This window comes from Oratosquilla oratoria, chromosome 6, assembly GCF_046742065.1.
Source record: "Oratosquilla oratoria isolate Oo_2021 chromosome 6, ASM4674206v1, whole genome shotgun sequence".
NCBI classification, from domain to species: Eukaryota; Metazoa; Arthropoda; class Malacostraca; order Stomatopoda; family Squillidae; genus Oratosquilla; species Oratosquilla oratoria.
In genome coordinates, this window is record NC_134782.1 from 41,853,089 (window position 1) to 41,867,205 (window position 14,117).

The following is a 14,117-nucleotide window of genomic DNA, read 5'->3' on the forward strand; positions in this document are numbered from 1 at the left end:
TTTTTCTTTTAAAGCTGACCAAATCAATATATTCTTCTGTACAGCCGACATTGTTTGACATTCGAAATCTAGGAGGGAGTTGGGTCATTCAAATGTTATCACTGTGGGTGTTTGGGTCTTTACGCTGTTTATTGTTTCCCTAGTTTCGTATTCTCATATCGCTTTCTTATCTGCTTTTTTTCTTTTCTTTTGTCAAAGTACTCCCGTTGTTGTGGGATTTTGATTACTTTGGCGTGGTTGTTGAATGATAAGTGTGGTTTTGTTTGGGCTAAGGGGACAAGACTGCCATATTATTTTATTTATTTATTTATTTATTTCAGTTCCACTATTAGTGATACATTTCCTTGGGGTCCATATTTATCGTCTTTTTCTCATAAAAGTTTGTTTAATTAAAAAATGCACGTCGCTGCGAGATGGTCCATTGGATAGAGTTAGAAGATGGGTAGTGCGGATAAAAATTAGGAAATGGAATTTATGTGACTGGACTGATGGGCAATGGATCTGAGTTCATGAATGACAATTATTTTTCTCAGCGAGTAATTGTGGGCAACTGTCTCTGCATTGCCATAGTCCAGGGGTGGGCAACCTTTTAAGTGTGGATGCCAAAGTCAGCCAAATAGTATATATAAAATTTTCTCGCGTGCCACCGGAGTAAATTTACAGGTTTACATACGAGTATGTACTTCCTTCATTCACCTAATCAGCAGCCCAGCTTAACATGCGATTACCTATGGTCATACAAAAGTTGAAGATTGATTAGTTATTTTCTGAAGTTGAGCTTTGGGTTTCGCGTGCCGGAATAAGTCGTTATTGTGCCAGGTTTTGCACGCGTGGCAAGGGTTGCCCACCATTGTCCTAGTCGATTGTTTCTGGGTTTGGATGGAGGCCGTTCATGAAGAGGTGTTGTGGGGCGGGCCGGGATTGCAGAGGAGGAGCTTTGACTTTGGGAAAGCTGCTGCTCTCTCCTTGTTGCAGTGTGTTATTATTTGTAGCTCGTCACTGTACAGGTGACCTTGCTTCGGGCGGCTCCCCAATCAGGTGAAGGTTTGGGGGCTACTTTTGATGCCTTTCTCACCTCTTCCTTTGCTGAGTGGAGCAATTTTAAAAAGGGCTGCTCATTTATGTATGCTGCTGCCAAGTTGTGATTTTCCCTCTGTCCCAGTACAGTGATCAATGGGGCTGCACCGCTGTTTTGTGGATTGTGATTAAGGGCTTCTAAAGATCATCATTTCCCCCCACCACCACACACAACTGTTGGAGGACTGGGTCAGTTATGGAAAGAGTGAAATTACTGGTAAATCAGAGGAAAGTTTTGGCAGTGACTCAATATATTGTCTCCGTTGGTACTTCATGCCTCATGAGGTATTGACTATATGTTTAATGCAGTCAACATTTTAGAAAATTAAATGACATCCCTAAGGACCAAGTCACTGTATTCTTTTGTGATTGTGGACTAATTTTCAATCAAAAAAGAATACTGATAATTGTTCATTCCTACTATCCTCCATATGGTACCCTCCTTCAATTTTTCCTTTATAACTTCTTGGGCAGTATATTTGGTGCAATACTGTCCACAAATTACTCACTACCTGACACTTAGCATTAAATTACTTGGTGACAGTCAATCCCAGGAGGTACTGAGAGAAAGTGGTCTTCTTCCAAGGAAAAAAGTCCAGAGGGTCCTAGCTCTTCCTTAAGGTTCTACTAAGGACACTTCTTTGTTCCCCTTTCTTCACAAAAAACGTTCTTCACACAGTGAAAGGGAAATGAAATTATTTTCATAAAAGACCATATAAAACTTTGTTATTTGAAACATTTACTCATAGTTACAGGCACAAAAAATGCATCTCAAATTTGTAAAATTTGTAAAGCTTGACCCTAACATCTTCTATTAATAACATACAAAAAATTAACAGTTTGTGCCTTAACATAATATCTGCAAATTATGAGAACGAAGAAGCTTCACTACTGACATCACTTTGCAACAGGGTTTTCTAATACTATCCCAAAAAATAAAAATTCTTTTGCAATTATGTGAAGAATAATACACAATTAATAACAACTACTGTTTAATAAATTGAAAAACACCCCTGTCATATGCTTTTGGGCTGTATGTTTTATATATATCTAAAATAACCACTTCATTCAGGTGGCAAACTTTATGTTTTTTCATTCAGGCAAACAATAAACAGTTTTACCCAAATGCTGACTGGTCCCCTGTCTGACCAAATACAGTGGCAGTGGCAATATTTTTGACCAAGTACACAAACTGTCATGGTCTGCTGTTTGTTCAGGTTCACACCTCATAAGCAATTTGCTTTTGTTGATAACACAATGGTGTGGTAACAAATTATTACTCATGATGGCAGCACCAGAAGTATAGTATGAAGGGATGTGTGTAAATAACTTGGCTTGCCATTTCAAATATCCCATATTGAGACTATGACACTTCTAATAATTCAAGGCAAAGTTTGATTGAAGGAGACAAGAGATGGAACCCCCATAAGCATGTGTAAAATTCCTTAAACGTTTACCATGTCAGCACTACATGCAACAAGTCACAGATTAAATTTTGCCTTAACTTTTGCAAATGTCCATTTTCTTGCCAGCAATTCCATCAACCTGTGTAGTTTTCCAATAAATATCTACATTGGTAAAGCCAACCCCTCAACTTAACTCATATGTCTAGAGGAAGTCCTTATTTTATATTCATATTTAATATATACATCAGTTCTCTTCCCACAGAATATGGTCATATTAGTAAACTAGAAACATTAAGTGGTATGAGAAGAGACTAGAATCACTAGCCCTGCCGTCGTTAAAGGATTGGTGAGAAAGAGGCGACTTGAATACAGTGATCAGATCATTGAAAGGGTGAACAAAGTTGACAAAAGATCTTTTGATCTGGGATACGAGGGCATTACGAGCTCATGGACAGGCTAAAAAAGACCATACAATTAAATGATGTGAAAAGAAATATATTTTCCATACAGACGTGTAAACTCTTAGAATAGCCTGGGAGATATAGCACAAGTTCCATGTGAGAGTCTAAAACAAGGTATAACCAGAAAAAAGGATACAGGACCCAATATGTATAGTTCCCTTCCTGTACACTACAATTAAGTAAATACACACCTTTAACATATTTGTGCCTATAGCAACAAGTCATCACAAAAAAATAAAAATTATCATAATTTTTCCAATTTCCCAATTTGTTGCCAGCAGTTTTGGTACATAATGTACGCTTCCAGCTATTTCTACAGCAACAAGGCCAAACCCCAAGTCTTCCAATCCAATTTGCCTGTATCATGTCAGGCTGGCAATGATGGAGACTGGCACGGGCAATGAGGGTGGTCACCCAAGCTGCTCTGCCCTAGTTCTCATTCTTTCCTTTGATGGATTGTCTCTCCTCCCCAACCTTTTATTTTTTTATAGTTTAGTGTCGTCATTTAGTTGTATATATATTTTTTTCAGTAGTCTTTTGTACGAGGGTTGTTACCTCTGGAGTATAGCTGTTGTATTTCTTCCTGTAGTGTTTAGGAATGCATTTTCTGCTTTTTGTATGACATTTGTACCTCTTTTGGTGCCTTTTCTATTTTTGGGTACTAGAATATACAAAAGAACTCTAGGCCCTTTTCTATTTCTTCTGTATAATCGGTCCATTTTGCTTCTTTGTAGTTCTTTTTTTTTTTATTAATTTATTTTTTCTAAGAGGTCCAGAGTGATTTTTATAGGGAGGTAACCCAAGGGAAGATCTTAATTATTTTCCAGGTTATTTGAGGTTGGAGGGAGGGTAAGCACAGTGATATGTCTGAGGAGATGACTTCTTGGTTGTGTTTGGGGTGCAGTCTGGTCGTATGGTTGCTGGAGTTTATGACATTCAAATCTGGGAATCGTTCTAGAATTTTGCATCTTCTAGGGTCCATGGACTCTTAGTAGCCAAATTAGGTGGTGTGCATTTATTTATTTATTTATTTTTTTGCCAGGGTGTGGTTTAGTACAGTTTATTGGAACCCCAGGGGGTGTTCCTATGAAAGCTGTATGTGGACAACCAAACAATAATAGCCCAGCACTGCAACTCAAATATAGCAGCCTAAAACACAAATCTACCTCAAGAAGCTGGAGCTATGGCTGACAAAACAATGTATACTTCACTTCAGAAGTCACCCATATTGTTGTGTCTCGCTACTATGTATCAATGAAACATTGAATTAAATGGACCTCTCCCACTAGACAAGATCTCTCAAATAGTGGGCATCACTTTTGCTACAGGACCCTCAGTCCACATAAAAGTCCCAACAGTGAAGGTAAATAAGAAATTGAACATATAAACAGGAATAATGAGTTTAGGATTTGGACAAAAGAAACATCAATTACTGTATACAAACAACTCGGAAGAACCACACTTAACTATGCATCCATACCATGGTATCCAACAAATGAGAAAACAAAAACATCCTATAAACAACACAAAAAGCTTTAGGAATAATGACTGGCTGTACTATAACAACTCCAATAGAATATACATTAGAAACCAAAATATTTCCCAGAGCAGCATATGAAGATGACTGGCAGTCCAATGCAAGAGGCCTTAACCCTCCACTCCTCACACAAGCATAGCTATACGTTTCTCAAATATCTACTTAAAGGAGCTCGCATATGACATATCCATACAGAAATACATACAATCACAAGACGTACCAGGACAGATTTCCAATTTCTATACTTCACCAGGCTCCTTCTGACATCAACCCAACTGAGAACTGACTACTAATAGAAAAGAACCACACTGGCATGAATGCACTGAAACAGTATTAACACATGATTAGTCTGGCTACAGACTTAAAATATCCCAGTGGTAACCACCACACTGAACACAATTTTCTACACTGACCTACTTTCACCTTATCCATACAGCACAAAATCTCTTCTCCACGTGATTTACATGCCAAACTGGTGGATATGGTTGGTTACCTGGGAGCCATGGATTTCATGCAAGAAAGCTAAAGCAATGGAATGATTAACTGTTCAAACAAAAACAGTGCAACTGTTGTGAACAACTGCAAGGTCTTTCTAGTTGTCATCTATTCCCAAAGTGACTTACAGTCTTGCTTAGAGGCTGTTGCAGGTTTCCTGACAGACACCAGGGGGCAAGGGAATGATTGATTGATTGTCAACTGTTGTGGTGATTCTATAACTGCCTGGTTCAATTTCCTGCGCAAACATGTATGCTGTCTGCCAGGGTCATTGAGTTGTGCCACAGGACATTATTCATCCCTCTCTTTTTGACTACTATGGTTCTCTTGCAAGAAAACAAAGGCAATGGATTGATCAACACACAGTAGTTATAACCAACAGAACCCTTGCTATAAGCAAATCTGTCTACCACAATTCATTAACCTATTACAATAACACCAAACCCATTTGTCTATTGTAAAATTTATCATTGAACAAATACAATGATGTTTCAGATAGAGCATAGGTCAACATTAGGGTTGGGGTAATATTGTTTTTTGCCAATTAAATTTTTATGGAGAATAAAATTATTTCTAATTCATCCATCTTCATATGCTCACATCTATTTTGCTACTACTCACCATTTGCTGCTTCACCCTGATCCCTCCCATATGCCATCTTTGTGCACTTTTGCATGTCATCCTTGAAACTACCATTCTTCTACTCCTGCTTATCAAGATCCCTCAACACCTCCACATTTACATTTTCCCCAAACTTATACAGATTTAAATCTACAATGCTTACATCTCCCCTTTTCTCATTACTAAAGCCACATACATCCAGGAAAGCCTCTCACTCCCTCATTTCAATTTCACCTTTGTCCACACTTTCTTCAACAGTACTTCTTCTTTCACTCCTGACATCTGCCCACACTTCCAAACTACAACTCACTTTTCCTTCTATTTAGCACTAACGCAGCATGTTCACAGCAAGGTAAACAAGGGTGGTCGATGGGAATGGAATGTAAGGGGGAAGAAGTTCTTGGTATATAGATGGATAACACCAACACATCTATCATCCTTCACACAATCTCTCTTTTATTTCTGTATGTTCCATACACATTTAATGACAATTAGCAGGGTTCTTGTTGGAATCTTCCCAGATCTTATGCGTTTACTTTTTGTATAAGAAAATTAATGTTGGGAAGCCTTAATCCCCTCACTGTCCCATGAACTTGCCCTCTACAATACACATAGAGGCAGCATTTTACCCCCCTCCAACCACAGACACACACTACCACCAATGGAAGAAACTTAAGTAAGAGAGCTTTGAAGGTGGTCATGAACAGGTTCAAGGGGACAGCAGTAGTACAAAAGCATATCGTTTCATTTTAAGTACAGATTTTACTCTAACATGTATGAATGATGTTTGGCTTTGGTCTAATTAGTTCCTGAGGTACTGCCTCCATATCTCCATGCAGTCAATACCCAAGAACTATGTACCTTAATTTAATCATTGCACAATAATAAATTTGCATACTACAGCATATTTTATCAGTTAAGTCATCAGTTCACATTAAATGATATAAATTCTAATTACATTTTATTTCATATCTATCAGTGCCAACTTATTTTTTTTTCAATCTATTCCAGTTCAATTTCTAACTGACCCAAGCCCAAACCAAAGGCAATTATTTTATATTCTCACCATTACATTTTCTGTCAAAACCAAAGGACCTTGACTTTCAGTATTTCTTTACAGTACTATTTACCAGCAGTATTCTAATATAAACAAGCATTTTACAATTCTGATAAACTACAACTGAGCTGCATGAAAAATCCACTCACCTGCCTGACAGCTTCACCTCAACACGAACCAAAACCAAGGCAAGGAAAACACCAGCTCTTTTGAGATCATTAATTTTGTAATGTACAGAAATATTGTACAAAAATTATACAATTGAATGTCAAATAAATAAAATATACGAATATTAGTAGACATGCATTAAAAGACCAATTTCCGCCCATGCAGTCTGGACACAAACTGAATTTTGCAAATCTGCGACAAACTAAATGTTGCAAATCTGCCAGTCTAAAAATTCATAGGGTAAAAATGCCTTGCTTCATGTGTGTAGGCTCCACTCCGATGTGAGTGGTCTCACCAATGCCACTTCATGTGGTCATTCAACAATGACTGGCTCAGGAAAGTGATCAATGCAAACTCCAAAAGGGTAGCTACAGTCTGCCACAACTCAAAACAAATACATTATTTGCCTGACAAGAGATAACATATGTGAGCTACTAATCAAAATGATAAATAAGTAAATTCCTTAACATAAAATAACACTATTTACAATGCTAGTGCTTGATAACTGTTTTGCTAGTAGACTAACAAGGTTTGCAATGGTATGGTACATCGACCACACCAGAGGCATAGCCAGGCCACACTTGGTCAAGCACCAGAAAACCATACTTTCAACAGATTTTTGACAATCAATTTCATGGCGCTACTCTACAAGCAATAAACAAAATTTGCTTCATCTTAGTGCATGTTCAATAGAAAACAGTAAGCAAGATATCAGCCTTGTTTGGCTATGCCTCAGGTTATTATCAAATGCTTTGTACTTTGAAGAAGGTCCACCATTATTTCTAATCTTAAATCACCGGTCACTGATTAAAGTGAAACAGGCAACACATTATAGGAATTAGGAAATGAGATGTGCTGAACATTACCCACACAAGACTTCAGTCATATAATACTACTAATGATTTCTGATTAACATCAGATAGCATAATTAAACATTGCACTGTGAGAACTAGACTATACATCACTATATACTACTTAGTACGTAGTATTAGGTTTGGAGTGTCACTCAAGAATTAACCAAACTTAGAATCTTGGGAGGTGGAAATGACAAGATAACACTTCTGCAATACACTCCTGTAGACCTATCTAGAAGGTAAGGCTGTTTAACACCTAACACCCACCACACTAAACCTTGGCATGGATTGTACAGGACCTCAAACAATCAGAAGGCTAACCTTATTTTAACTACAGCAGTCCTCACACCTTGGGTATACTTGATTGTTTCATACCTGCAATAATGGACCCTAGCAAGTCAACATTTTGTGGAGTTCCACTATCTTTCCTGGGTCGGTTCTGGGCCACAGCCGCCCCACCATTTGCAGCCGATCCAGATTTGGTCTTGGAAACCTTCCGTTCATGTGAGTCTGTGCTATCATGTCGAATTACTTTACTTGGAGTGTTGGAATCTGAATTAAAATTTCCAGTTTCATTTACACTCAAATTTTCTTTGGGCTGTTTTTCACTATTATCAACTGGTTTGTTGTTCAAATCTTGATTATTGGTAGGAGAACTTTTATTTAACTTGGCCTCGTTTTTTATGTGGTCATGATCACTTTGCTTTGCATCACTCTTTGTGTTGTCAACCGGTTTTGTTTCACTCTTTGGGTGATCCACCAATTTGGCATCACCCTTTACATGCTCTTCCTCCTCCACTGCATCAACCTCTACTTTAACCTTCTTAACTTCTGGCTCCTGCACTTCACTCAATTTAGTTTCTTTCGTAGGCTCCTCTCCTTCCTTATCACTTTTTTTATCCTCATCCTCTGAGGAATCTAATCTCAACCGTTTCTTCACCTTTTCAGTCTCTTCCTTATCAGGTCTGTCTCTCTTCTTACTTTTGTGTTCACTTTTTTTCTCTGACCCTTTGTGTTTCTCCTTCTCATCTCTTAATTTCTCTTTACTCTTATCTTTATGTTTATGTTTGTGTTTCTCATGGCGGTCTTTCATTGGTCGTTCTTCCTTTTTATGCTTATGACTTCTGTGTTTGTGAGGCTTGGAAGGGCTTGAATCAGACTTGTCACTCTTGTCACTCTTCTCAGGAGAAGATTCCATCTTTATGGGGGAAAGACCAGATGGCTCCTCAGATTCAGGCTCCGACTTTATGTAATAATGTTTCAACTGCACATGCCACGCTAAAAGCACAAAAAAAAAATATATAAATAAATAAATCGGTCAATAAAATAAACAAGTAAATTAAAGCAAATATCAAACAAATAAATCAAAATGGAAAAGTTAAGAGTTGAAAGTGGTAACAGAATCCAATTCATTTTGTGAAAATGTGGGCATCTAACTGCATAAAAAATCAGAGAGGGCAACAGGGATGTGCACATGCATGCAATGTGTATGTGTGTGACTATATAAGTGCAAAGATGGATAATAGAGGGAAAGATGTAATGGAAGGGCTTGATGGTTGCCATGCAGAATGTGACAATGGGAGTAGTCCTAGCGGAAAAGTTTATAAAATTGTTCAATATGTCTATGGGAGCACAAAGTATTTTCAATAAGGCATATGAGAATTTTTCATAAAGGGTAAAGATGTCTTTTGGGCATTCATGGATTTGGAGGTGTGTGACAAGGTTGATAAAGATGTTAGGGAGTGTTTTGCAAATTTATGTAATAGGAGGAAGCCTGCTAAGGGCAGTTCAAATTTTCAACATGGGCCTGTGCAAGTCACTAATGGATGGTTTGAGGTGAAGGTGAGGCTACACTAGGGTTGTGTTATGTTGACAACTGTTTAATTTGTATATGGACAAAGGGGAAAGTAAACATTTAACTGTTAAACAGGGGGTTTGGAATTGGTGAAGGAGAATGGAGGTAGGTGGGAGGTGAACCAATTGTTTGCAGATGACAACATACTTGTGGCTGAGTTGTCAATTGGGAGCATGTGCCAAGGGATGCATTGCTTCACTTATACACCAGTGTTCTGCAGTGTTTCCAAGGAAGCTCCTAAGCAGCCACCCTTCATACTCCAAATAACTCGATAGGTTCAATCAATTTGCCCCAGCCACTAATTCTATGGATATTTCCATCTCTGTAAAGGTTTTCTTGTGAAGAAAACCTTTTGCGGGTTATTGGCTGCTTGTTATTGTGGCAAAGTAGCATGCAGTTGATACTTTAGGGTCTATATGGGGCGCCCCTACGGACAAGCACACATAATTTTGTCTATGATAGAGGAAAACTCTTCATAGAGAAATGATGACACTTTTATACTACGACTGTCCCTCCGTTATGCTGTCCCCCAATCCCTTGCTGCTGTCCTGTACCATTTCTCTGAGTATTCATTTTTTGCTGTGGGGGAATTCCCTGTGGTGGGGGGAAAAGAATACTGCCACCAAGTATTTCCACTTGGATCATAAGAGGTGAGAAGAAAGGGACGGGGAGTGAGAATAGGCATCCTTCTCCTTGTAGGCCCACAGGGGACATTCATAAACAAAAAAGTAAAGGCATAAGAGGGTCTGGGAGTTTTCGGAACAGCACCCTAAGGTTTGGGTCTTTTATTGTGCGTGGATGTGGTACAGATGAGAGTAAAAGGGAAGAGATAGGTAGTATGTTTGTGAGAAGAAAGATGGATGTGTTGGCTTTGAGTGAAACTAAGTTGAACGGGAAGGGTGAGTGTAAGTTTGGGAGTGTAAGTGGGAGGTTATCAGGAGTGAAGAGAGGGTGAGGGGGGGAAGGGGTGGCTATTCTAGTAAGTGAAGAGATAGGTAAATGTGTAGTGGAGTGGAAGGTTTCCTCAAGGATAATGTGGATGAAGGTGAAACTGGGAAAGGAGATGTGGGTCTTTGTAAGTGCATATGGGCCTGGCAGTGAGAAGAGTGTAGAAGAAAGGGAGGCCTTTTGGATAGATTTAAATGAGTGCATAGAGGATTTAGGGAGAAATGTCAACGTAATAGTACTGGGAGACCTTAATGCTAGGGTAGGAAATGGTCCAATTGATGGAGTGGTTGGGAAATGTGGAGTTCCAGGAAAGAATCGTAGTGGAGAGTTGATGGTGGAAATGTGTCTAGAAAGAGAGTTGATGATAGCAAATACAGTGTTTCGGAAGAAAGTCAAGCATAAGTACACATGGGAGAGGGTGGTGGATGGAAGGGTGGTAGATAGATCGTTGATGGATTATGTAGTGGTAAATAGGACTATGATAGGAAGAGTTAAGGATGTACATGTGCTAAGGGGAGAGGGTGGGGGAATATCAGATCATTTTTTTGGTGGAAGGTAAGTTGAAAGTGGAGGATAGATGGAGAAAGAGGAAAGGGACAAAAGGTAGGGAGGTGCTTAGAGTGAACTCTTTAAATGAAAATGAAAAGGAGAAGGAGGAGTGGGAGGGTATGAAGGATAGAGTAGAGCTAGGTGTGGAGGAGGAATGGGGATGGTTCAAGGAGGGAGTCACAAAGTGTGCAAGGATGGTGTGTGGAACAAGGACAGGAGGAAATAGAAGGAAGGGTAGTGAATGGTGGGATGAGGAAACAAAGAAGGTTGTAGAAGAGAAGAAGCGAGCTTTCACAGATTGGTTACAAAATAGGACGAGGGAATCATATGAGAGGTACAAAGAAAAGAAAAGAGAAGTAAAGCAAAAGATAAAGGAGGCAAAGAGGAGAGCAGATGTGAAGTGAGGTAAGAGTATGACAAAATTTTGAAAGTAATAATAAGATGTTTTGGAAAGAAATTAAGAGAGGAAGAGGAGGCGAATCAAGTAGAGAAGAGAAGGTAAAAGGTGCAGATGGAGAGATGATAATGGAAGAGAAGGCAGTAAAGGGAAGATGGGCAGAATATTTTAGGGAGTTGCTAAATGTGAGGTAAGGTTATTTAATGTTTGCTGGAGAGAGGGTAGAGTGCCTGTATATCCACTTTACAAGGGAAAAGGGGACAAGTGTGAATGTAGTAGTTTCAGAGGGATCAGCTTGTTAAGTGTAGTTGGGAAGGCTTATGGGAGGATCTTGATTGAGAGGATTAGGAGAGGAACAGAAGGAGTAATTGGTGAGGAACAGTGTGGATTTTGGACAGGTAGAGGTTGTGTAGATCAGATCTTTGTGGTAAGATAGATATGTGAGAAAGCTATAGGAAAGGGGAAGGATGTTTTTTGGGCTTTTATGGATCTGGAAAAGGCTTATGATAGAGTAGACAGAAAGGCACTGTGGGAGGTTATGCAGATATACGGGATAGGAGGAAAGCTTCTGGGAGCTGTCAAGAGTTTTCATGAGAGTAGTAGAGCTTGTGTCAGGATTAGAAATGGAGAGAGTGAGTGGTTCGAGGTAAAGGTGGGACTTCGTCAAGGATGCGTTATGTCGCCCTGGCTGTTCAAAATATACATGGATGGGGTAGTGCGAGAGGTAAATGGAAGGGTAGTGGGTCAGGGATTGGAGATGGTTAAAGAAAATGGAGAAAAGTGGGAGGTGAGCCAGCTGTTGTTTGTGGACGACACTGCGCTTGTGGCAGGATCGGAGGAGGGACTGAGGAAGTTGGTGGCAGAGTTTGGGAGAGTATGTGATAGAAGAAAGCTAAAGATAAATGTGGGTAAAAGTAAGGTGATGAGATGTACAAGGGGTGAAAGTGGCAGTAGACTGGAAGTGAGCATTAAGGGAGAGCGACTGGAGGAAGTGGATAGTTTTAGATACTTGGGTGCAAATGTGGCAGGAAAAGGTGGAGTGAAGGTGGAAGTAGAATGTAGATTGAGAGAAGCGAGTAAATGCCTTGGTGGATTAAAGAGTGTAATGAGGAATAGACATTTGGGAATGGATGCTAAGAGGAGACTGTATGAAGGAGTGATTGTGCCAACAGCACTGTATGGGGCAGAAACATGGAACATAAGAGAAGAAGAGAGGAGTTTGAATGTGTTTGATATGAGGTGTCTGAGAAGTATGATGGGGGTTACTAGGCTAGAGTGAGAAATGAGGAGGTGAGGAGGAGAACAGGGGTGGAAAAGGAGCTGGGAGATAGGGTTGATGAAAGAATATTAGGATGGTTTGGACACATGGAAAGAATGAGTGAAGAAAGACTAGTAAAAGAGGTATGGAAAGCAGATGTGGAGGGAGTGAACATGAGGGGACGTCCTAGGATGAGATGGATGGATGGGGTGAAGGGGGCTTTGGGAAAGAGGGGAATGTCTGTTGAGGAAGGACGGGAGAGGACAGACGACGGGTGAATGGAGAATGGTTGTATATGGATGATGTTGTGATTGCATGAGGTGGAATGGGCGGTGGGATGGGGGGGGGGGGTGAGGTAGTATGTGTGAGCAAAATCTGACGCAGCCCGAAGGGATTTCTCCCCGTCTCCACCTTTTATGCAATGGGGGGACGGAGAGGGGGGGTCGCCGATTTAATGAAGCGGCCTTGCTGTGGATGTGCTGTGTCTTGCGACACTGCTTCTGACCCAGGGCAGTGGACAAGGTGCAGGGATGACCCATCATCCAGGAGGTGCTAAGATAAGAGGGAGGGTGGAGGGGTGTGGAGTGTATTCAGGGATGGAATGGGTGGAAATGATTTTATGCCTTATCCTTTTTGGCTACCTCCCTTGTAAGGGGGAAAAAGCCTTGGTATATGTATGTATGCTAAATGTCAAGGAGGATAGGGAGGGAAAGATAGTTGCAGTGGGGAATGCTAAGAAAATGAGAGTGATGAGTGAGAAAAATGGAGGAGAAATAAGGATGGATGAAGTGAAGGCAGTTGTTAAGATGATGAAAGCAGGTAAGGCACCTGGTCTGGATGGATGCTATGCAGAATGTCTAAAAAAAGGAGGTACAGTGATGGTGGACTGGCTGGTGAGGTTATTTAATGTTTGCTGGAGAGAGGGTAGAGTGCCGGAGGACTGGAGGAGTGCCTGTATAGTTCCACTTTACAAGGGAAAAGGGGACAAGTGTGAATGTAGTAGTTTCAGAGGGATTATCTTGTTAAGTGTAGTTGGGAAGGCTTATGGGAGGATCTTGATTGAGAGGGAGTAATTGGTGAGGAACAGTGTGGATTTAGGACAGGTAGAGGTTGTGTAGATCAGATCTTTGTGGCAAGACAAATATGTGAGAAAGCTATAGGAAAGGGGAAGGATCTTTTTTGGGCTTTTATGGTTCTGGAAAAGGCTTACGATAGGGTAGACAGAAAGTCACTGTGGGAGGTTAAACAGATATATGGGATAGGAGGAAAGCTTCTAGGAGCTGTCAAGAGTTTTTATGATAGTAGAGCTTGTGTCAGGATTAGAAATGGAGAGAGTGAGTGGTTCGAGGTAAAGGTGGGACTTCGTCAAGGATGCGTTATGTTGCCCTGGCTGTTCAACTTATACATAGATGGGGTAGTGCGAGAGGTAAATGG

The 14,117-nt window shown here is 40.2% G+C and overlaps 1 protein-coding gene across 1 annotated transcript in view; it reads right to left on the bottom strand.

Moving 5' to 3' along the window:
- Positions 1-2,052: 2,052 nt before the first annotated feature.
- LOC143026447 (uncharacterized) overlaps positions 2,053-14,117 on the bottom strand; it is a 39,460-nt gene continuing 27,395 nt past the window's right edge. The window contains exon 11 of the mRNA XM_076186846.1: positions 2,053-8,954. Coding sequence (XP_076042961.1) covers positions 8,020-8,954 — 935 coding nt within the window. The 3' untranslated portion in view covers positions 2,053-8,019. The remainder of the gene's footprint in view (positions 8,955-14,117) is intronic.